At 51.1% G+C, this 23170-nt stretch overlaps 1 protein-coding gene across 3 annotated transcripts in view; it reads left to right on the top strand.

Moving 5' to 3' along the window:
• Window positions 1–23170, top strand: part of OCRL (OCRL inositol polyphosphate-5-phosphatase) — a 1330750-nt gene that overhangs the window by 401036 nt on the left and 906544 nt on the right. For all 3 annotated transcript variants that reach the window (XM_069612980.1, XM_069612981.1, XM_069612979.1), the window contains one exon: window positions 11809–11925. In XM_069612980.1, the coding sequence (XP_069469081.1) occupies window positions 11809–11925 (117 nt within the window). The remainder of the gene's footprint in view (window positions 1–11808; window positions 11926–23170) is intronic.

Here is a 23170-nt window from a genome sequence, read left to right as displayed (position 1 = left end):
CATGGAGGTACCAGAAGTCTGTAGGTAGTAATGATCCTTATACTCTGCTATAAATTGAAGTAGGGTCACAACAGATTCTTTCTTTGCTCTAATCTTTGGTGCTTCTAAAAGCATCCATTCCACTGCTTCAATTCCGAGCTCGTGCGGTATAGAAGTGTATAGACTTTTCACGTCAATGGTAAACAGAAGGTGGTCCTGGTGGAAAGTTGTTGATCTTAGTATTTGTAGAAAATGTGCTGTGTCACGAATGTATGTCCCTGTGCCTTGCAAACAGAAGTCAACATAGATTCCTAGGGGTTGAAGAACACTGTTCATTCCTGCCACTATTGATCTTCCTGGGGGATGATGCAGATCTTCATGTATCTTGGGTAGTGTGTAAAAATTTGGAATCCTGGGATGTTGGTTATTAAGAAATGTGTACGTATGTTCATTGATCCATTCGAGTTCTTCAGCTTTCTCAAGGAGGGTTTCCAGATTCTGTTTAATGGCTTTAGTTGGATCATTATCCATCGGAGCATAGATGGTATGGTCTTGAAGGCACATTCTCTGTCGTTACAGCTAGTATTCATGATTACCAATGCTCCCACTTTGTCCGCTGCTCGTATCGTGATTTCTTTCATACTGTATAGGTTTCTGATTAATTTCATCTCATGTGGTTTTAAATTTATGTATTGTGGTGGTTTGTAGCTGATTGTCTCCAAGTCTTTGGTAACCTGTTTCTGGAATATTTCTATCGACGGCACCACAATGGGGGGTATACAATGACTTTTGGTACGAAAATCTCTGTAGTCCGGTGTGGTTTGACTAAGTGTTTTTTGTCCACTTGTGTCCAATTCATCAAAGAAGACTTTCAGTTTCAATTTTCTCAAAAACGTATATATTTCTATTTTACTGTCAAAAAGGGTGGTGCCGTAGGTGGGTACAAAGCTCAAGCCTTTCTGTAGTGTAGCTTCCTCTTCTCTGGTCAGAGGTCTATCAGAGATATTAATTACTAGATTTTCCTTTGCTGTAGTCTCGTTTGGGGTCCTCCCCTTGGATTTTCTCCTCCCCCTGGGGGTTCTTGTGGACGGGCCCCTAAAAAAGGCGTTGGTGTTGTTGATTGTACAGCTGACATGTCTCTTCCCAATGTCTCTACCAGTTCTTTTTCTATTGCAGTGATTTCGGTATTGAGTGAGTTTTTGGACAGTTCTTGAATTGTTAGGAGGATCAAATTTAGCGAGCATTTATTAAGGATTGCTTCCCATTTACAAATTAACTCCTTACTTTCCTTGCATAGAGTTGTCTCAATTGTATTCGTAGGCCTCTGGGGATGCGCTGGTTTTTGTAATAATGACCCGATGTTATTGCATGACGTGTTCTATTAATTTCTTTCCTGATTAAATATTCAACCTGTTTTGCTGGGTCTTTAGCAGTGGTATTGTGTGTACCTATTGATGTTTCGCAAATCAGTTCCAAGATGGCTGATGCCTCCTAAGTTGCGAACCCTAGGTTTTCAGCACATTTTGTTGAAAGTCCTTCTATGTCTTCGAATGACATAATTAATTCAGGATAAATTTGTGATAAATTCTAACGGCGTGTGTGCTTCCACTACAATGTGTCTCACAAAAGGGAGAAAAAAGTAGCCAGGCAAAAAAAGTGGGCACCACACTTGGTTAAATTTGTGATCCAGATTGATTAATATGCTATATTTCTTTTATTTCTCAAGATTTTATAGGAGCTGACTGAAACAAGTCTAGAGACACCCCGACTTAAAATTACAGTGAAGCAGAAAGATGGGTAATAAAACCCAGCTATTCAGTCGCTCTCTATTCCTAACCCCAACCAAAAGGGGTTTCCAAAGGTATGTTTCCTTACAATACAAGTTCCAATACGCTTGGCAATATTCACTAAAGGAAATCAATCGAAGTCATCAATTTTCAAATTATATGTATTTAGTTGCATTCACTAATTGCTTCTTAGTGAGGCAGACATCAGTGTATAGGTCCTTTTGCCAATGCATTTCGCAAAATCATTCCTTCATCAGGGCGAACCTTATTGTCTACAATTAGGCATTAACATCAAATCAAAATGTGTGGAAATTGTGATATAATAAAAATTGTGGCACATACCACATGTTTCATGTTTCACATTGTTTTCAGCACATGTAATCAAAAGAAGAAATCCAAGAAAAGCTAGTCAATTACATAATTAACGCAAATATAAATGCTGGTCAATATGTGAAAAAGATCTATCAAACATTACCTGCACTTCCAGCTGTATTGCTATAATCTGTTCCCATGTAAGTGCTCAAACGACAGTTTATTAGTCTTGGCACAGATAAGGTTTTTAATTCTGGAAGTAGTCTCGAAAATGTATCCACATGAAGACATTGACCTAAGATTGGACAGAAGAGAAACGTTTTGGATAGACAAATTGGGGTCTATTACCCCGAATGGATTGAATGAAGAGATTAACTTCCATTGTTACATTTGAATTTTCCAGATATGGCATTGACTTATGGACAATCAGGAATATGTATTTCCAGTTTTGTGATACACATGTCATGGATTGAACAACACATACCATTATTGTATTAATTGTACTTTCATTGATGTGAATTGGGGTATGGATGGAATGTTTACATGATGGAATACACATGATACCAATAGTAACCACACAAATGTACGCTTCATTTGCTGAAAAGTATGTCTTTGTAATACTCAAGTTATTGCACTAGGTGGACCATCCCGGGCACCCTTGTGGGCATTTGGGGCGCAAGGTGCTGTTTGATTGCGGCACCCACACACCTAATAAGCGTCTTGTAGACAAGTACGGTAAGTATTAAATACTGGAATTGTTGATAGAGGTGGCATTCGGGTCGCAATGGAAAGCGCACCCGAGGCGGGACTCCTCCTCCATTGGAGCCTCACCCGAGCGCCTGTATCTCCATGTCGCCAGGCATGCCTTTAGTCTCTCTGAGGTTAACGCAACACACATGATTTCCTTAATGTAATGTGAAAGCAATATCTGCATGTAGCTAGGAATTCGAATAATAGCCCAGCAACAACATCACAGAGTGCATTTAACAGTAATTCAAACGGCACACGCCAGCAGAAAACATAAAATAGTTCCGTTGGAGATCCACCAGGGGGCGCTGAGATGTTCTAAAGCATCTCCGCTCGTCTCCCCAGCAGGGCGCTAATCGAGGGACCTGAGCCCCCCCCCGACACCCCCTGAGCGGGACATCCACCCCCCCCCAGTACGAAGGTGCAGAGCACCCCCGGCTCAAACCCGAGCCTCTGGGGTGAAACGGAGCTGGAGCTATAGACCCGCGAATCTAGAGGGCGTGAGGCCCCTCCCCCCTGCAGCTCTGCGGCTCCGCGGATCGCAGCGGCGAGCCCGGGCCCAGGGAAGGCCTACAGAGACCCAGGCGACCGAGGCCGCGGGCACCTGCCTCGGCCTGACGACTGTCGGCGGCGGTGAAACGGCCCGGGAGGAGGACCCAGGAGCGGGAGAAGGAGGCATCGCAGCAGATTGTGGAACACTCCCAACGGGGAGGCAGGAACGGAGCAGCACCCCAGGAGTGCGCAGACTCCTGCGAGCCCGCGCGGGGCGCATAAACAGGACCCAACCCCAGGCCGATTGGAACGGGAGAGGGCCCCCGAGGTAAGGAGACCCAACCCGGGGCTGGGCACCCGCCGGGGGAAATAAGACTCAAAAGGGGGAAGGAGGAGAGAAACCAGGTGAAGCCCACACAAGCCCCGGAAGCACCCTGAGCCGAAGTGGTGCACTGGGCCCAACCGAGGGCATCTACCCCCCGCAAGCGCTGCATAAAGACATGCCGATGGGCCTAAGACCCCTTCCCCGCCCCCCCTCTCCCTGTTATAACACTCCAGGCCACGGCCCCAACTGCAGTGAAATACGAGGGGAAAATCCGAGAAGGGGAGACTCCCGCCCACGATAAAGGATTTGCTAGCGGCGCTGTCCCCCCCCCCATAACCGAATCTCGGCCTCAGAACTACCAGGGGCCCCCACCTCCCCCAGGATGCAAAGGGGTTAAGCAGGCCCCGCTGGCCACGAATACTTGGTGGCGGCCTCCGGGGCGCAAGTGTGCTCAAGGAAGGCCTATGAACTGGAGGGAATCGCTACAGAGGTTTCGGCGCCCGTTCCCTGAGCCCCCCACAGCCCCTGGAATGGCGGCCCAAACGCAACAAGAAGCGGCAGATGCAAACGCGGTCTCCAGGGGAATGGCGGCCCTTCTGGACGAAATTAGAGGATTCCGCGCAGATATTACCCTTAGGCTGGACACCCTAGACAAAAAATGGACAATCTAGATGACAGGGTGCAGGCATTGGAGAACAATACTGCCTCGAATGGCATTTTCGAGACACAATTTGACATGCGCCTATCGGAGCTGGAGAGAAGAGAAGAGAAATGTTCTTTAAAAATGGATGATTTGGAAAATAGGGAACGGCGCTGCAACCTACGCTTCTTGGGCTTCCCGGAACAAGATGGTGAAACTCAGGCAGACATTGTCAAGGCCGTTAACGCGGTGGTGGGAGTGCTTTTTGACGGGGCTAATACCAACGAACCCACTATTGACAGGGCCAACAGAGCGGGGGCAGCCTCCAGAGGCCCCAGATCCGTCTTAGTCCGCTTCCACTATTTCTCCGAGAAAAGCAGGATCCTCGAGCTCGCTCGCAAGAAGGGCCCGGTGGAATGGGAAGGGGCCCAGATTTCGGTATATCAAGACTTGTCGGCCTTCACTCTGGCGAGACGCCGCCTTTGTTCCCCTCTGACAAAAATGCTCCAAGCCAAGGGAGTCCGATACAGGTGGGGGTATCCATTTTCTCTTTCTTTCGAGTTCGAGGGATACAAATATGCCCTGATCACCGAAGATGACATCCATAGAGTGACGGGTGAACTCCTAGATAGTTCGGGTTTGGAACCGGGGGACCGCGATCGGGAGCGCATCCCGATGGGCCCAAAAGGGAACAATGCTCCGAAGGAGAGGCGCAGAGTACGAGGCCAAAGGAAATTCAGGAGAGTGGCCCCAACGTCGCCGGACCTTCAGAATAGCTGAAACGAGCCACTGGAGTCCGACGAATAATTCATCCAATGACGCTGCAAAGGGGGGATGTTTTTATGTTTCACGTTTTGTATTGTTCCCGCAGAAGGGGGGGGGCTCAAATGGGCGTTTTTGAAGAGGTAACGAGCCCGGAGGGGGGAGACATGGTTGGCCTGTTGTGTGACCTTGGGATGATGCCTCAACACAACCAGGCGATCTGGGGGGAGGGGAGTGGGGGGAGAGAAGAGGGGAAGTTGGGTTGTTGGGGAAATAGTTATAGTACGCCAAGGCTTGGGGACTTGACCACACCCCGGGGGCTGTCACTAGCCCTCTGTGAGGTGCTGAAGCAATTTGGGAATTACGACACTTGCATCTTTGAATTTGGAGTTATGAGCCCCAAAACGCATCCTAATGGATGATTCACTCCAATCCTTGTCAGTGGGGTCTTTAAATGTACGGGAGCTCAACTCACCTACCAAGAGGTCGCTACTTATGCGGGAATTTATGAGGATGAGACTACAATTCCTCTTTGTGCAGGAGACCCACTGGGTTCGGGGGAAGGAGCCCAAACTCGAGGCTAAAAACATAGATCAGGTGTTCTCTGCCTCTACCCAGTCTAAGAAGAGGGGAGTGGCTCTGCTGGTGTCCCCCGGGGCTCACTTTGGGTTTAAAGCGTCTAAGGCTGACCCCGAGGGGCGGTACCTCATGGTAAAGGGGGATGTGCGGGGACGTTTGTTCACCTTGGTCTGCATATACGCCCCAAACGAATCGCAGGACATCTTCTGGGAAAGCATGAAGGCGACAATAGTGGCTTTCGCGGAGGGAACCCTCCCAGTGGGAGGGGATTTTAATATGGTGTTGTGTCCCGAGAGGGATAGGAAATCCGTGAACCCTTGCCCCAACATCCGTCTTCACAAAAAAATGGCATCAACCTTTCAGAAAGTGAATGGGGACTTGGGGTTGTGCGACACGAGTATACCCAAGGAAGGGCTAAACCCCGGCTACACTTTTTACTCTAAGCCTCACGATGTTTTCTCGCGTACAGACTACATTCTGGTAGACTCATCTATGCAGGGGGAGGTCGCCGGCGCAGGGGTGGAAACCGTCCCCTGGACGGACCATGATATGGTTAAGATTAGTATTGGCCTCCCCCCTGCCCCGGCGGCCGGATCCCGTTGGAGTTGTAACGACCTCCTTCTACATGACAAGGAGACACGCCGAACCCTTCTGACAGCCATAGAAGACTATTTCTCCCTCAACGACAACGGGGAGGTGGGCACCATGGGAGTGTGGGAGGCGTTTAAGGCAACTATTAGAGGTACCCTGATTGGCATTGGTGCGGGAAAAAAAAAGGGAGAGGGACCGGGAAGAGAAAGATCTGAAAACCAAGATAGAGGCCATACAACCGGGTGGTAAACTGAAAACACAGATGTTTCCCGGGCAGTGGGAGGAATTGCAGAGGCTGCGCACCAGGTTGGCTGACCTGCAAGTAGGGCAAATGGAAAGGAAGCTCTCATTTTTGAAACAAAAATATATGGAAAAGGGGGAAAAGGCCGATAAGATTCTGGCCTGGAGACTCCGCGAACTTAGGAATAGCAGGAGAGTGAATTCAATCCGCTCCGCGGATGGTAATTCGACTGCAAGGGATTCCAAGATAGCGGAACAATTTAGGCTATATTATGAAAAATTATATTGCTCAGAATACAAGGGTGATGGGTTGGACATTGATAGATTTCTAGATTCCCTCCCTGTCCCGGGCCTACTACCAGACAAAGCTGACACTCTGGAAATCCCCATTTCCCCGGAAGAAGTAATAGACGCTATCACCTCCTTAAAGAGTAGCACTGCCCCGGGGGACGACGGCTTCTCAGTTAAATTTTATAAGACCTATAGATCCACGCTCGCCCCCTTTCTGGCCAAGCTGTTCAACTTTGCACTTAGCCAAGGGTCTCTCCCACCCACGATGATGTCGGCCCTAATAGTGGTCTTAGCTAAAGAGGGCAAAGACCCACCTTTATGCCAATCATATCGCCCCATTTCGCTCCTAAACACTGATGTTAAAATATTGGCCAAACTTCTGGCGAGCAGATTGGCAAAACTCCTCCCTACCCTGGTACATGGGGATCAAGTGGGGTTTATCCCGGGGCGTCAAGGGTCAGATAACATAAGAAAAACCCTCGACCTTATGCACGAGGCATCCGAACAGGGAGTGGAGGGATACCTCCTTTCACTTGACTCAGAAAAGGCCTTCGACCCTGTCGAATGGCCTTACATGATCAAGGTTCTTCGGAAGATGGGATTGGGAGTTAATTTTTGCGGGTGGGTCGCAGCACTGTACAACTCGCCCTCGGCGAGAGTATTAGTTAACGGGGGTACATCTGAGCCCTTTTCCCTTTCCAGGGGCACCCGGCAAGGATGTCCCCTGTCGCCCCTCTTATATGCCCTGGCCATGGAGCCCCTTGCCATAGCGGTTAGGAACGACCCGGAAGTCATGGGAATACGGTGTGGTGAGTGTGAATTTAAGCTCTCCCTATTCGCAGACGACATACTTGGTTACCTGACCAGCATTCAAAAGTCCCTACCGAGACTGTTTGAGCTCATACACTCTTTTGGCTCCTTTTTGGGGCTGAGAATAAACACATCCAAATCGAGCATCATGCCCATGGGCCTGGGGGAACAAGATATCGGGAACAATACCGATATTCAGGGGGTTAGAATCGAGCGTGAATCCACAAGATACTTGGGCACCATCATCCCCAGAGATCTGTCAAAACTATACCAGTGCAATTTCCCTGGAATCCTCGCCCGGGTCAGTAGCGATCTCAAAAGATGGGCTCCTCTTACACTCTCCTGGCTCGGACGCATGGTTACGGTTAAGATGAATATCCTACCACGCCTTCTCTATCTCTTCTCTGCACTCCCTATCGTGGTACCCGAGGCCTTCTTCGAGGTGCTCCAGTCCCGTATCCTGCACTTCATCTGGAATGGCAAAAGGCCCAGGATCAAAACTTCCACCCTGACCCTCCCGAAATCCCATGGTGGCTTTTGACTCCCCGATTTTAGGCTTTACTACAAAGCAGCTCAGCTTAGGGTGTCGTTGGAGCACATGCGGGACGACATGTGTACGTACTGGACGTATGTCGAAGACACTCATGCTCACCCAAAAAAGGTCAGAGACTATCTCTGGGCCTCCCCCAGGTCTCTCCCCCTACAGCTCAGGACACATCCCACCTTAGCAGTCCTTTGGGCGCTGTGGAAACCCAGTAAAGCGAACAAAGTGTTAACTACATGGCCTTCTCCGCTGTCATCGCTCTGGGGCCCGCCCATCGACCTGGACATGAGGGGCTTCCGGGACACCCAGGCCTGGTCTGACATGGGCCTGGAAAGAGCCTCCCAGCTTTTACGAGAAGAGGGCTTCATTGAATACGACACCTTAACGGAGGCTCTGGTGGATAGGCCCCCCTCAGTTTTTGAATTCCTGCAGTTGAAAGGGATACTTACCCAACCACGGTGGTCCGAGCTGCTTAGTCGCCCCCTCACCCCATTCGAACTTATTCTGGCCAAAAGTACATCACGTAAGGGTTCGCTGTCTAGGTTCTACAGTGTACTGATTACATCGGACCTAGAGGGCAGACAACCCTTCAAGCACATATGGGAAGAGAGGATGGGAATGTCACTGGATGATCACACCTGGAGGGCGGTCTTTAAGTGCATCTTCACGGGCTCCCTATACACCGCAGCTATGGAACATAACTTTAAAATCCTTCACTCATGGCACCGCCCCCCGGCTTTGTTGTCTAGGATGTTCCGGGACGTTTCCCCTTTCTGCCCTAGAGGGTGCCACCAACGGAGAACCTGGTTTCATATGTGGTGGAGTTGCCCGTCCATACAGGTTTACTGGACGGAACTACTTAGCTGGATCAAAGATATTGAAGGTTACGGTCCATCATTGCACCCGCTGGAAATTCTATTGGGCTCCCCCTTGCCTGAGTCGGAGGTGAATGCCTTCCCCAAGGTCATTGGTGCCATGTTGCGGGCAGGGAGGTTGGCGCTCGCGCAAAAATGGAAGAGTGCCCTGGCTCCCTCTAAAGAGGAATGGCTCTGCAAACTCAGGGTGATTTTCAGCTACGAAAAACTCACTGCAATAGCAAATGATACTATGACTGATTTTATCCAAGATTGGACAGCAGTGCTGCTGCATGATGACTGTAATTCAATGCGATTATAGAGGGGCGATTGAACAAATGTTCGCATTGCACAGGTCCACACACTCCTCAGAGGGTTGGTCTTACCTTGGCCTAACCGCTTCGTGGTCTTACCCCACTGTTTCAAGGATCACTTTTTACTATTGTGTGCTATGCATGTGTTCTCCCTTATGCTTAAAGTATTTGCATCTTCTCTGAACTTGGCAGGTTAACTGTTGGGGGGGAGGGGTCGGGAGGGGGCAAGAGGGGTTGGGAGTTTGGGTAGCGGGGGGGGGGGAATCAGAAAATGTAACTGACAATCTGTTTTTCATTTTTTAAACTCTTTTTGCTAGTTGGATAGGCCGTGTGGCCCTCCCTGCCGTGTATGTTGTCAATAAATATAATTTTAAAAAAAATAGTTCCGTTGACTTGGTTACGCCGACAAACAGGAAGTTCGAGCACGTTCACGTCCGCCCTCACAACTGACGCCAGCAGGTAAGCAAAGGGGAAACAAAACAAGGAAATCCTGATGACATGGCATTGTGATTGCAATTCATTTGGGATATATGCTTTCACTAGCGCCTGTGGCCTTCATTACGGAGCATACGCCACGTAAAGAACTAATAAACTGTTTGAGCACTTACATGGGAACAGATTGTTGCAATACAGTTGGAAGTGCAGGTAATGTTTGATAGATCTTTTTCACATATTGACCAGCATTTATATTTGCGTTAATTATGTAATTGACTAGCTTTTCTTGGATTTCTTCTTTTGATTACATGTGCTGAAAACAATGTGAAACATGGAACGTATGGTATGTGCCACAATTGTTATTATATCACAATTTCCACACATTTTGATTTGATGTTAATGCCTAATTGTGGACAATAAGGTTCGCCCTGATGAAGGAATGATTTTCCGAAATGCATTGGCAAAAGGAAATATACATGTACATGTGCTGATGTCTGCCTCACTAAGAAGCAATTAGTGAATACAACTAAATACATATAATTTGAAAATGGATGACTTCAATTGATTTCCTTTTATGAATATTGCCAAGCATATTTGAACTTGTATTGTAAGGAAACATACCTTTGGAAACCCCTTCTGGTTGGGGTAGGAATAGAGAACGACTGAATAGCTGGGTTGTATTACCCATCTTTCTGCAGCCTATTGATTAACCTGTCTTTTACCTGCCTCCACATCCCTCGAAAGAGGAAGAGCGGTACCACCTCCTTGACCCCAAGAGAGCGTTAAGTTTCTATGTTGCTCGCACATCCGAGTTCAGGAAATCAGACCAGTTGTTCGTGGCCCATACCTTGTCTAGGAAAGGTCTTGCCATCACTAAACAAACCCTGTCATGTTGGATCATTTTGTGCATATCCAAGTGTTACCAATTGGCAGGCAAGGGGTGTACAGCGGGCATCGGGGCCCACTCAACCAGAGGGTTTCTGCCTCTACAACCCTCCAAAGAGGGGCACCTGTTAGTGATATATGCAGAGCAACCACTTGGTCACCTTGTATACATTCGCCAAGCACTACGCCTTTGATGTTGCACGGGGAGCTGATGCAAGGTTTGGTAGGCTGGTTCTGCAGAATCCTCCTTTTTAAAATGTCTGCCTTCCTCCGTTTTTCTAACTGTGTATGGAGCCTATCAAGATGAGGAATCTGCGGGAGAAAAGCAATCCATTGAAGGAGAAATTACTTACTGTAATGATTTTTCTATGGGTACTTCTCACGCAGAGTCCTCATCGATTCTCCCATCCATCCCCGCTCGGAAAGTTCTCTGGGTTGTCACTTCTGTCCAAACGAGAAGGCATCTGGTTATTACTCTTTGACGACAGCTTCTGTCTTTCTTTAAAAAAAAAAAAGAATAAACATATTTTTTTAAATATTGTTGGGGGGATCACCCTGTTGGGATGTATCCTTAACTTTTTTAACGGCTGATTAGCCTCCTCCTGTGGTTTTTCCTTCTGCAGCGTTCAAACGTGGGGGAAAAAGGGAGGAACTGAAGCATGGGGTGTAGTGATCTAAGACAGATCGACGGCCGAGTGGAGGTCCTCTACGCCCTCTGTCAAAATGTTTCAGAACAGCATAGCTAGATTATGGATATCTATCAAGATGAAGAATCTGCGGGAGAAGAATCCGTAGAAAGATTATTATGGTGAGTAATTTCTCCTTCTATGTAAGTGTTCTGAAACTGACTAGGAGGGGAAAAAGAACATACCAACAGCTGTTTTAAGAATGTGCCCAGGTTACATAAACATTCTTACCCTATATTATCCCAACTTTATTTTGTGAAGCTACATTTTAAATCCACATGTATTGCATGCTTTGGTAAGACAGGCTAGGAAAGGAAGCCCATTCCACGCAAGAGCAGACTACCTTTTTTTGGTTTATGATTATTTTAAAGGTAAAAAGAGTTGCAACTTAAAAAAATAACTTAAACTTAGTTAAAAACTGTTTTCAAATTAACTGTTCAAATGTACTATCCTGCTCTAGGTTGTTGTTCCTTGTGGATAGTCACTCTGCCATACGCTTACTCTTGACCTTTTTCTTCTAAAATCACATTTGCAGATTCGTCTGATTCGGCTAGTTGGAATGATGCTGCTTGTGTTTGCTAAAAAGGATCATCTCAAATATATTAAAGAGGTTGAGGCAGAGACTGTAGGAACAGGGATCATGGGTAAAATGGTAAGTACACATGGTAAAACTCCTGCATAGATATGCAGCATCTCATCAAATGTGGTGTCTTATTACCTTGGTATGGTAAACACCTGAAACTCATGTTAGCAAACTGTGAAGGATGAAGCTTGGCAGAAATCAAATTCCCTGTGTATTTTTTAAATATTGCTTTTTCATATAGCACTTCCCTTCTGCTTCTAAGTGCTGTAGTTACAGGTATTATTTGTCAAGATAGGACGATAAAATTTACCCCAGCCATTTAGTCTATGCACCTTGATCTACCATTTCATTGGAAAAACCTGTTTGGGACCAGAACTGATAAATCCTTGTTAAAGTTTAAAGCACCAAGGCTATGGGTGAAGTCCCTGGGTTTAGCTGCCCAGCAACCTGCTCTTTTCTCCTCCAGCGGTTCACCATTTTGATCCTTTTCCTCGTTTACCCACCGAGCAGGGGGTTAGGTTGCCTCTGGAAAACAAGTCCAGCAGCGCTTTCCTGGCCAAGGTGGTCAGAGAGGCAACTTTGTCAATTTTTCTCTAGTGGAGGGGATGTCTCTATACGGCAAGGTGTGGCAGCTTACCACTTCCGACAATGGGGCCTGCTCTAACATTGGATCTTTCATAGATTCACATACTTGAACATTCCCCATCCATAGATTTGGACTCCCCCGTAATATCAATTACAATATATTTAACTCATTTTTTTAGACTCTCCACCTGATTATTGGTCCTATTTGCCTAATCCAATGAGGTGGACAGAGCCTTAGCTCCACCCAGAGAAGCCATTTTCTGATGTTTCACTGCAGGTCTTGGGGCAGTGAATCCTCGTGATTCGTTTTCTGGTTTCCCCCAGCCCCCCACCATAACAACATTGTTATTTTACTCCAGCATGGGGTCTGGCATGGATTCACATGCTCATGAATATTCCCTGTCGTCAGGCCGGGAATCCTCAGTAAAAGAAAAAAATGTTTCACTTTCATTTACAAACTGTCTTTCTCCTATAATCCAATCACTGAGCTCTGGGTCATACTGCCCCCAGCCAATGACTGCCCTCTCCCTACGCCTCTCCTCTGGCAGCCATCTTCCGATTTCTTTTTTTTTTTTTAAATCTCTCTTTCTCCAGCATGGGGTCTGCATGGATTCACATGCTCATGAATATTCCCCGTTGTCAGGCTGGGAATCCTCGGTAACAGAAAGAACTGTTTAAGTTTTGTTTCTAAACTGTCTTTCTCCTATAAACCAATCACTGAGCCCTGGGTCATACTGCCCTCAGCCAATGACTGCCCTCTGCCTAAGCCCCTCGTCTGGCAGCTATTTTCAGATTTTTACTGCACGTTCAAGTGTTGGGAGTCCTCGTGTTTCGCTCTTCGAGCTTCTTTCTGAATTTCTCAATTTTTGATAGTTCAACTATTTTTCAGTCAATCGAGCCTGTGTGTTCCATTGATTATTAACAGGGACCAGTTTTTCAGGTTTTTTTCAGTACCCCTCAAGGGCTGTTTTCGTCGATTGTTCTTCTTGGAGGCTTCCAGAAGATTCTTCAGGCCTACACCGCGTGAATCATGTAGCACGTAAAAAAGGACAGCGCTTCCCTCTTCAAGCTTTGCTCTGACTGCAGTTTGCGGAATGTGTTCATGTACGACAAGCATTCCCAGTGTCTGTTTTGCCTGCACCAGACGCATAAGGAGATTAGATTATGTGATTTTCCGTGGCTTCACGAAGCGCACAATGAAGGATCGACACCAATGGTTGGAGTTGTGGCTGCAGGACAATGCCTCTGCCCCGGGTTGTACCCAGAGGCATGCCTCTCCCGGATCCGGCAAACCTGAGCAGGCTTCTAAGTCCTTTGAGGACGCCCCACCCGTGTGGGCCCAACACAAGGCCAAGCACTGCTGTCCGCTTCCGTCTGGGTCGCAGCTGCGGCGGGTCCCGCGACGGTCAGGGCATGATCGTCATCCCCGTCTGCATCGATCTCTAGTCAGCCTCTGGCTCTTCGTCCAAGAGGAAGTCGGCTACCCCGGGGAAGCTGAGAGAGAATCCGGAGAATGCCAAACAGGAGAAGACTAGGCAGGGTGCTGTGTCCGACCCACATGCGAAGTAGAAGGCCAAGGTAGACTAGGGATCCGACAAGGCCCCGAAGGAGAAGGCCAAGCGGGACAAGGTGTCCAACACGGATGGGAAGAAGAAGGCCAAGCCAGTCAAGGGATCCAGCCTTTCTGTGAAGGCCCAGGTGCACAAGGCAAAGTCGTCGCCCTCCATCGATTTGGTGGAGGCGTCACTCTAAAAGGCCGTAGGGGCGGACCCGGCCCAGGGTACCCCGACGATGGCCAGAGTATCTCTTCCTCCCAGCAGAGAAGCTTCGAGCAAGCCAGTTGAGAAGACCCCGGAGAAGAGGATGCCGGACCTCAGCCCGAGACCGACTCCTCAGGTCCCGAAGAAAGGGGGGGGGGGGGGCAGTGAAGGCCTCCAGGGAATTAACATTTCTTCGGCTGATGAGTGTTAGGCAGAAACCTGTGCAGTTCCCTTAGGGACCACTGCAAAAGATTTAAGACTAGAGGTGTTTGGCAGTAAACCCACTTGGTAGCAGTCCGTACCACACAGATTCACTTGGTAGCTGTGGCTGAGCAGTCAGACTTCCATCAAGAAGAGTTAGGCAGTATACAGAGCATCCAAAATAGGTACAGAAATACAGTAGCACAAGCAAACACTGACCAGAGCTTGGGTGTAAAAGTATATACTTATTTATTTAACACGCTCTTATAAAACACACTAGCACTAAATTGGTAAGATAAGTTCAAAACACAATCACTATTATCATATGTACAGCCCTGATTACTTGTTGGACAAGTCTTAGTTAACACCACTTATTTCCAGACAGAGGTGAGCGCTTAACGTTCGATGGCACTCCAACAAGTTAGATAAAAAGGGAGGGAAAAGCAGAATTATGGAAGCATACACACTAAACACTTTTTAAAGACCCACAGCAAGTTTAGGAAGGCACAGTCTACTGGTGAGCAAGGAAGTTTGGGTGCCAGGCCCACTTTCAAGGCAGCCAGGCGGAAGATGCCCAAGATCAGACAGTTACACAGAGTCTTCGAAGTTTGTGGAGGTAGTTCGAAAAAGGTTTAGTTCAGTGCAGAAAAGTTAGCTAAGGTGTCCCAGGCTAACCCAGGTTCGAGGGACGAGGATTTAATACACCCCGTTCAAACGGTTGCAAGGGAAGCCAGGCGGAACACGGTACTTAAATGGAGAGGATCCTCCAGCGGGGGCAGTTGTTCCTGGCAGCGGGTGCAAGTTGCAGCGTCATCCAGAGGAAGAGAAGATCTCGTTGTGGAGGAAGGATGAAGGTTGTTGCACTGCCAGGGAAGAAACCAGCCGCGGAGTTCTCTGGTACAAAGGTACTACTACCCTTCGATTCGCGGTAGTGGTGAAAACGTGGTATCCCGGTTGCTTGGGTGCTTGGCCCAGGCAAGGCGGCCACGAGATGCTCCAGGAAGGCGAAAAGAAGGTAGACTGGTTATCCCCACCAGTCGAAGGAAGAAGACTCTCCGGGCTGGCACCGGGAGTGCCGAACGGTCGGGCTCTACGGGCGCCAGGCAGGGCGCATCCTCCCCGGCGCCATCAACCACGAGCCAACGCTCTGGCTCGGGTAAGAGGAAGGCCGAGCACCCGGCAAAACTCCTGGAGAGACCCCGGTCGTGCCCTAAGGCCCCATCGGAGGGGGAGCGAGGTGGTGACCCTCCCCCCCAAGGAGAAGGCGGTGAGCGCACCTAAGGTGGTGAAAGCCTTTATCCATCCGGCCAAGGCCTCTATCGAGACAGTCGCGGCGGCCCTGGCTCAGCCTGTGGAGGCTACACCAGTGGTGGCGACCCCGGGGCCCAGAATCTCCCTGCCACCGCGGAGGGAGTCCTCTTTCATGCCCATCGACAGGACCCCCGTGAAACCTCCGACGGAGAAGAAAAAGGGGGGGCAGGAGGTTGTCGTGGACTCGGCCTCAACCTCTGAGGAGGAGCTGATCGAAGTCTTAGGCCACGGCTCTGGCGTGGAAGAAGGCCATCCTGTCGGGAGGGACCCCGACGTGGAAGACGACGAGGGCGTCGAGGGTGCCGACGGGGCTCCTGATCGCCCGTCGGAACTCCCTCAACCAGTGCCGCAAGACAACTCGGCGGCCATTTTGTTGGCTATACAGTCCTTATGCTCAGAGATAAGGACGAGACTGCCGTTACCACCAACGGAGGAACCGCTCCCGACGGGGGACACGGAGTCAGGCCCTTCTGGGAGCCCTCCCCCTAAGAGAAGAAGGATTCATCCTCCACCTCCTTTTCAGCCATCGCGCCCTGCTCAGCCCTCCTCCCCGTCCACGACACGTGGGGATGATACGGGGACTGACACGGCCGCGACCGGTACAGACGACGAGGTTTACGACGAGGATCTCCCGTCGTCACCTCCCACCCGGGCTTCCCCGCCCGACGAGATTGAATCGTTTCACTCCATGATCGCCAGGGCATCCGAGCTTTTCCAGCTCTGCCTGGAAGAGAAGAAGGAAGGTTTCCTTTATCAACGGCGCAAGACCAAGAGGAAGACGGTCCTCGCTGTACCTCTACTAGACGATATTTGGGATGAGGGCCTCGCCCTCCTCCAGAACCCATCCACGACGCCGGCTAGAAGGGATCGGTACGAGAAGAAGTACCGGGTCCCGGACGCAGCCCCCTTGTGCCTTCGGGCACAGCTGACCCTGGACTCGGTCGTCTCCGCGGCGGCCAGGAAGAAAGCGGGGGGGGGTGCGCTTCCTCTACGTCAACCTCCCCGCCGGACTGCGAGGGAAAGAAATTAGACACGATGGGACGCTGAGACATGCGACGATGATTAAGGCGACCAACGCCTTGGCTATCGTAGCCCGCTACGACAGGGAGTTGTGGTACAAACTGGCCCCCCTGCTGGACTTCCTACCAGACGACAAGAGGGCGGAAGCCCTAGAGATCTTGCAGGAAGGAGAGGTGGCGTCGGACCACGTCATTACGATTGCGACGGACATCGCTGACACTGGATTTCGCCAGTTGGGCAACGGCGTGTGCCTTAGGCGGCGTGGATGGCTCAAGGCTACTGACTTCCGTCAGGACGTGCAGACCAGAGTCTTGGACATGCCGTTCGACGGAAACAACCTGTTTGGGAAAACAGTGGACAATTCCCTTCAAGCCATCAAGGCGGACACGGAGACGGCCCGGGCTCTTGGGGTTCTCCAGCAACGGCGGCTGCCCTTTCGGAGCGGCAGAGGCAAACAGGGTGCCTCCAAAGGTTCCAGCTGCGGATTTTCCACCTACCGTCAAGCTGCCCGTTCGTCGTCACAGGAAGCTTACAGGGGACGAGGCAAGTCAGGTAGACCCCGCCCACGTCGCCAAGGAGGACAAGGCGGCAAAGCCTTGTCGAAGCAGGACTGAACCGGCCGTGGGGTCGGGCCCCCACCGAAGCACCCTGGCGGGAGGCCGGCTGGCGAGCTTCGTCAGCGCGTGGGAGTCCATCTCCACCGACCGTTGGGTGCTGGACACCCTAACTCAGGGTCACGCGCTCGAGTTTCTAAAGAGGTGCCCGCGCGTCCCCCCTGTGGCCAGGAAAGAACATCACGTCCCTCAACTTCTCTTGGAGGTAAAGGCGATGCTCAAGAAGGGCGCCATCGAGCTCGTCCCAAAGAGGCTTCGGGGCTCCGGAGTTTACTCAAGATACTTCCTCGTGAAGAAGAAGACGGGAGGATGGCGTCCCATCCTGGACCTACGACGACTGAACAAATTCATCAAGGCACAGAAGTTCCGGATGGTCACCCTCCAACACGTCCTGGGTCAACTGGAGGAGGGCGATTTCCTGTCGTCGTTGGATTTGGAGGATGCCTACTTCCATATTCCCATCCTAAAGGGACACCGAAAGTTTCTCAGGTTCGTGGTCCAAGGGCGTCACTACCAGTTCAGAGCCCTTCCCTTCGGATTGAGGTCGGCACCCAGGGTGTTCACCAAGTGCCTCGCACCGGTGGCGGCGCAGCTGCGCCGAGAGGGGATCCACGTCTACCCCTACCTGGACGACTGGCTCATCCGAGCAAAGACGAAGGAGCTCGCCGTGGAGCACACGGCAAGGACTGTCCAACTACTCACGGACCTGGGATTCTCCATAAACTACGCCAAGTCCCACCTGGTGCCCGCGCAAGACGCACTGTTTCTGAGAGCGAAGCTCGACACAGTGTCGCTTCTGGCCTCTCCGTCGGAGGAAAGGACGAGGGCCATCTTGGGCAAGGTGCAGCGGATGCTGGTTGCGGACGCGGCCAGGGTGAGGTCCATCAAGTCCCTCCTCGGAATGATGTCTTCTTGCATTTATCTCATCCGCCTGTGCAGGCTCCGGATGCGCCCATTGCAGGAGTTACTGGACGTGCGCTGGATCCAGACGACGGGCAGCTTCGAGGAGAGGATCACACTCGACGAGAGTTTCCGACGAGCGATCCGGTGGTGGGGCACCCGCGCGCATCTGACGGCGGGCATGGACTTCCAGAGCCCCGGCCACCAGGAGACAGTGACCACGGATGCCTCCCTGGAAGGGTGGGGAGCGCACACGGAAAATCTGCACGCGAGAGGCCTTTGGCTTCCGACGGAGAAGTCCCTCCATATCAATGTCCTGGAGCTCCGTGCAGTGTTTTGGACCCTCAGGTCCTTTTCCCTCAAGGGCAAGGTGGTGAGGATCTTCACCGACAACACCACCACCATGTTCTACATCAGGAAGCAGGGCAGTACCAGATCCCCAGCCCTGTCCAAGGAGGCGCAGGATCTGTGGTATTGGGCCGTCGCCCAAGGGATGTTTCTGGTGCCGTTTCATCTGGCAGGAATAAAAAACACCATCGCCGACTCGCTCAGCAGAGAGCTGCGCTCGTGCCACGAGTGGGAACTACGACAGGATCTAGTGGACCGCCTCTTCCGACGGTGGGGCACACCCCAGATCGATCTGTTCGCGACGGCGTCGAACTCCAAGTGCCGGAGGTTCGCCAGCAGGTTTCCCCAGCCGAGGAGCATGGGTGATGCTTTCTCGTTCCCCTGGGAGGGCCTGTTTCTATACGCGTTCCCTCCATTGCCGTTGCTGATCCGGCTCATCAACCAGCTCAAGAGGTCACGGTGCAGGATGATCCTCGTCGCACCTGCGTGGCCGAGGCAGATCTGGTTCCCGGACCTTCTGGACTTGTCAGCGTCCCCGTCAATCAAGCTGCCAGTGGACGCGGATCTTCTCTCCAGGGAAGGAGGCGCCATCCTCCATCACGACCCGAAGTCGCTGAACTTGCAGGCCTGGCTCCTGCAGCGTTAGAGTTTGGAGGCTACGACATACCGGCCGACTGCAGAGAGGTTCTTGCAAAGGCCAGGGCGTCCTCAACTCTTAAATGCTATGGACACAAATGGAAGAGGTTCTCTGTCTGGTGCCACGCACAGAAGATTAACCCTCTACGGATTACGGCTCCCCAGGTACTGCCGTACCTTCTGACGCTGGCCAAGGCTGGACTGGCGCACGCGTCCATCAAGATTCATCTTGCTGCGATCTTCCGATACACCAGAACCACGGGGCGGACGTCTTTGTGGTCTCATCGTCTGGTGAAAGAATTCATGAAGGGACTGTTCAGATCGTTCCCGCCGGTGAAGGCTCCGGCCCCGGCGTGGGAGCTCAACGTGGTGCTGACCAAGCTCATGGGACCTCCGTTCAAGCCTCTGCACTCGGCTCTGTTGAAGTTCTTGTCGTGGAAAACAGCGTTTCTTGTGGCCATCACCTCCGCACGAAGAGTGGGAGAGATCCAGGCCCTTTCCTGCAAGCCCCCGTACTTGACTTTTCACGACACGAGGGTAGTGCTCAGGACGCACCCCTCCTTCATGCCCAAGGTGCCGTCGGACTTCCACCTCAACGAACCCTTGGTGTTGCCTGTTTTCTTCCCGTCGCCTTCGTCACCGGCCGAAAGGACTTGCACCCCCTGGATGTGGCTAGAGCGCTGAAGTTCTACGTGGACCGCACGAAGTGTTTTCGGAAGACGTCACAACTTTTTGTGAACTTTGGACCTGTCAATCAGGGGAAGGCTCTCTCGAAGGCCTCCATTTCCAGATGGCTCTCCGGCTGTATCATGTACTGTCATCGGTTGGCAAACCGACCGCTGCCTGGCCATCCGAGAGCCCATTCCACCAGAGCGATCGCAGCTACCACGGCGTTCCTATCTGGTGTGCCCTTGCTGGACATCTGCAGGGCTGCTACGTGGAGGTCGACGCACACCTTCACAAAATTCTACTGCGTCGATCGGGATTCCAGGGAGGAGTCCAGGGTCGGCCAAGCAGTGCTGCGCAACCTGTTCGCCTAAGGTGAGCCTGGTGAGGAGGTAAGAATTGCTTAATGTTGAGTTTGATGTAATGCTTTATGTTGAGCCTTTGCCACCTCCCGTGGTTGTGCATGTGTGTACTGCTATGTATTCTTTATTCATGAGCATGTGAATCCATGCCAGACCCCATGCTGGAGAAGGAACAAGTTACTTACCTGTAACTGTTGTTCTCCAGCATGGGTCTGGCATGGATTCACATGCAAACCCTCCCGCCTACCACTCTGCGGCTCTTCACTTGGTCATACTGCCACTTCACGTGCTACCAAATCTGAAGGTGGCTGCCAGAGGCGGGGTTTAGGGAGAGGGCAGTCATTGGCTGTGGTCAGTATGACGCAGAGATCAGTGATTGGTTACTACTACGAAAGACCGATCAGAAACGAAACTGATACTGATTTTTTCTTTACCGAGGATTCCCAGCCTGACGACGGGGAATATTCATAAGCATGTGAATCCATGCCAGACCCATGCTGGAGAACAACAGTTACAGGTAAGTAACTTGTTCCTTACGAAAAGGGGCGATAGAGCTGGTTCCACAGCGACTTTGGTGCTCCGGAGTATACTCAAGGTAATTTCTCGTAAGAAAGAAGACCGGGGACTGGAGGCCCATTCTCATCCTACGACGGCTCAACAAGTACATAAAGTCCCAGAAGTTCAGGATGGTCATGCAGCACATGCTCGGCCAGCTGGAGGATGGGGAATTTTTTTCGTCATTGGATCTGGAGGACGTGTACTTCCAAGTCCCCATACACAAAGGACACTGCAAGTTTCTGCTCTTCGTTGTTCAAGGCAAGCATGATCAGTTCAAGGCACTTCCCTTCGGACTAAAGTCGGCGCCCAGAGTTTTCACCAAGTGCTTGGCACTGGTGGCGCTTACCCCTACCTTAACGACTGGCTCATCCGGGCCAGGTCAAGGGACAACGCCGTCGACCACGCAGCACTGACCGTCCGTCTGCTGACGGAGCAGGGGTTCTCTGTGAATTATGCAAAGTCCTGCTTAACTCCATCGCAGGATGATCTGTTCCTGGGATCCAGGCTCAACACTGTGTCAGGCCTGGCCTCAGCATGGCTGTTGGCACTGACGATTGCCACGGTGAGGACCATGAAGTCTCTGCTCGGCATGATGTTGTCGTGCATATACCTGATTCGGCTCTGCAGGTTGTGGATGCGGCTGCTGCAGGAGTTCCTTGATGCCTGTTGGGAAGCTTTCAGGACAGGATCACGCTCGACGAGGAGTTCCGTCGAGCGATCAGATGGTTGGGCGTACACTCCAATATCGGCAGAGGCACGGATTTCCAGAGCCCCCGTACCAGGAGACAGTCACGACGGATGCTTCTTTGGAAGGATGGGGAGCCCACACTGGACGTCTTCACGCCAGAGGACTGTGGCTGCCGGAAGGGAAGATACTACACATCAGCATACTGTAACTACGGGCGGTGTTTTGAGTCCTCAAGTCGTTTCTGCCATCCCTCAAGGGCAAAGTGGTGAGGGTCTTCACGGACAATATCACCACAATGGGCCTCATCACAAGGTTGGCGCTCCGGTAAGAACGGCACCGGTAAGGCAATACCGGCATCCATTAACGGGCCGGTGTATCATGACCCTAGATGCCGTTGCTACCGGCATCATCAAGGACCCGCAGTGGCCGTGCACCACTGTACCTGCATGCGGGCACGCGCGCATATGGGGAGGCCTTAATACCGGCATGCGGCAAAGAAGGGGACACCACGAGTCACACGTACAAGTACATACCGGCATCGAGATGCCGGTAAGAAGGGCCACCATGATGCCAGCAATGCGGACCACCCGTAAACAGCAAACTGCTGTGTAACCAAGTTCCACAGGTGCACTCAATCAGCACAGGTGGAGGCAATGGAGTCAGGGTCAGCACAAAAGGAGCACGCCCACACACCACACCCCCCTCCAAGGCAAAATGCTACCACTTGTACTTGCCATACTGGGCCTGGAGGACATGCCTGCACTGCTACTCCTTGAGCAGGCAGTACAACAGGAAACACAGAGGAGACGCCGGAGGAGAAGGAGGATGAGACATGCCCAGCAAATCCCACCAGTGCAGGCAGTCGCTCCCCGCAGACAGCCAACAATCCAACGTATAAGGGCCAATCCATTTGACTTAACCCCAGCTCAGATCCACACCCTGTACCGCCTGGACAGAGACACCATCACCAACATAGTGGAAATAATACAGGATGACTTGGTCAGCCTGATCAACATCCACACAGCCATCCCCCCTTTGCTGAAGGTGGCATCTGTGCTGTACTTCCTGGCCACAGGCACTTATCAACACACAGTGGGCCAAATGCATGGCATGTCCCAATCATGCTTCTCTGTTGTGTTAAACCAAGTGGTGGATGCACTACTGAAGCACACAAATGCCTACATATCCTTACCAAGGACACCACAGGAGGCAAATGCCACCAAAATAGCATTCCATGCACTGGCAGGCATGCCCAATGTAATTGGTGCCCTCGACTGTACCCATGTAGAGTTGGTAGTCCCAAATGCCGTGGAGGCAGTGTACCGCAATCAGAAGCTATACCATTGCATCAATGTGCCGAGGGTGTGTGATGCCAGCCAGATAATAACACACTGATGTGCCAGATACCCAGGATCCACGCATGATGCCATGGTGCTGCGGAACTCCTCACTACCCCGCGACATGGAAGGAGACGTTGTACGAAGTGGCTGGCTGTTGGGTGAGTCTGCCCTCTGGGCCATGGGGGCAGATGGATTGGGGGGGAGGTACATGCATATGCTAGGGGAATGCCCTCTGGGACATGGGGGCAGATGGATTGGGGGGGAATGGTAGTTTCTTAAGTCATCCGCCGACACACAGCCCTCACATTTGCATGCAAAATGCCCC

This window comes from Ambystoma mexicanum, chromosome 5p, assembly GCF_040938575.1.
Source record: "Ambystoma mexicanum isolate Mex_15411 chromosome 5p, UKY_AmexF1_1, whole genome shotgun sequence".
NCBI lineage: Eukaryota > Metazoa > Chordata > Amphibia > Caudata > Ambystomatidae > Ambystoma > Ambystoma mexicanum.
This window is presented reverse-complemented; position numbering and strand designations above follow the sequence as displayed.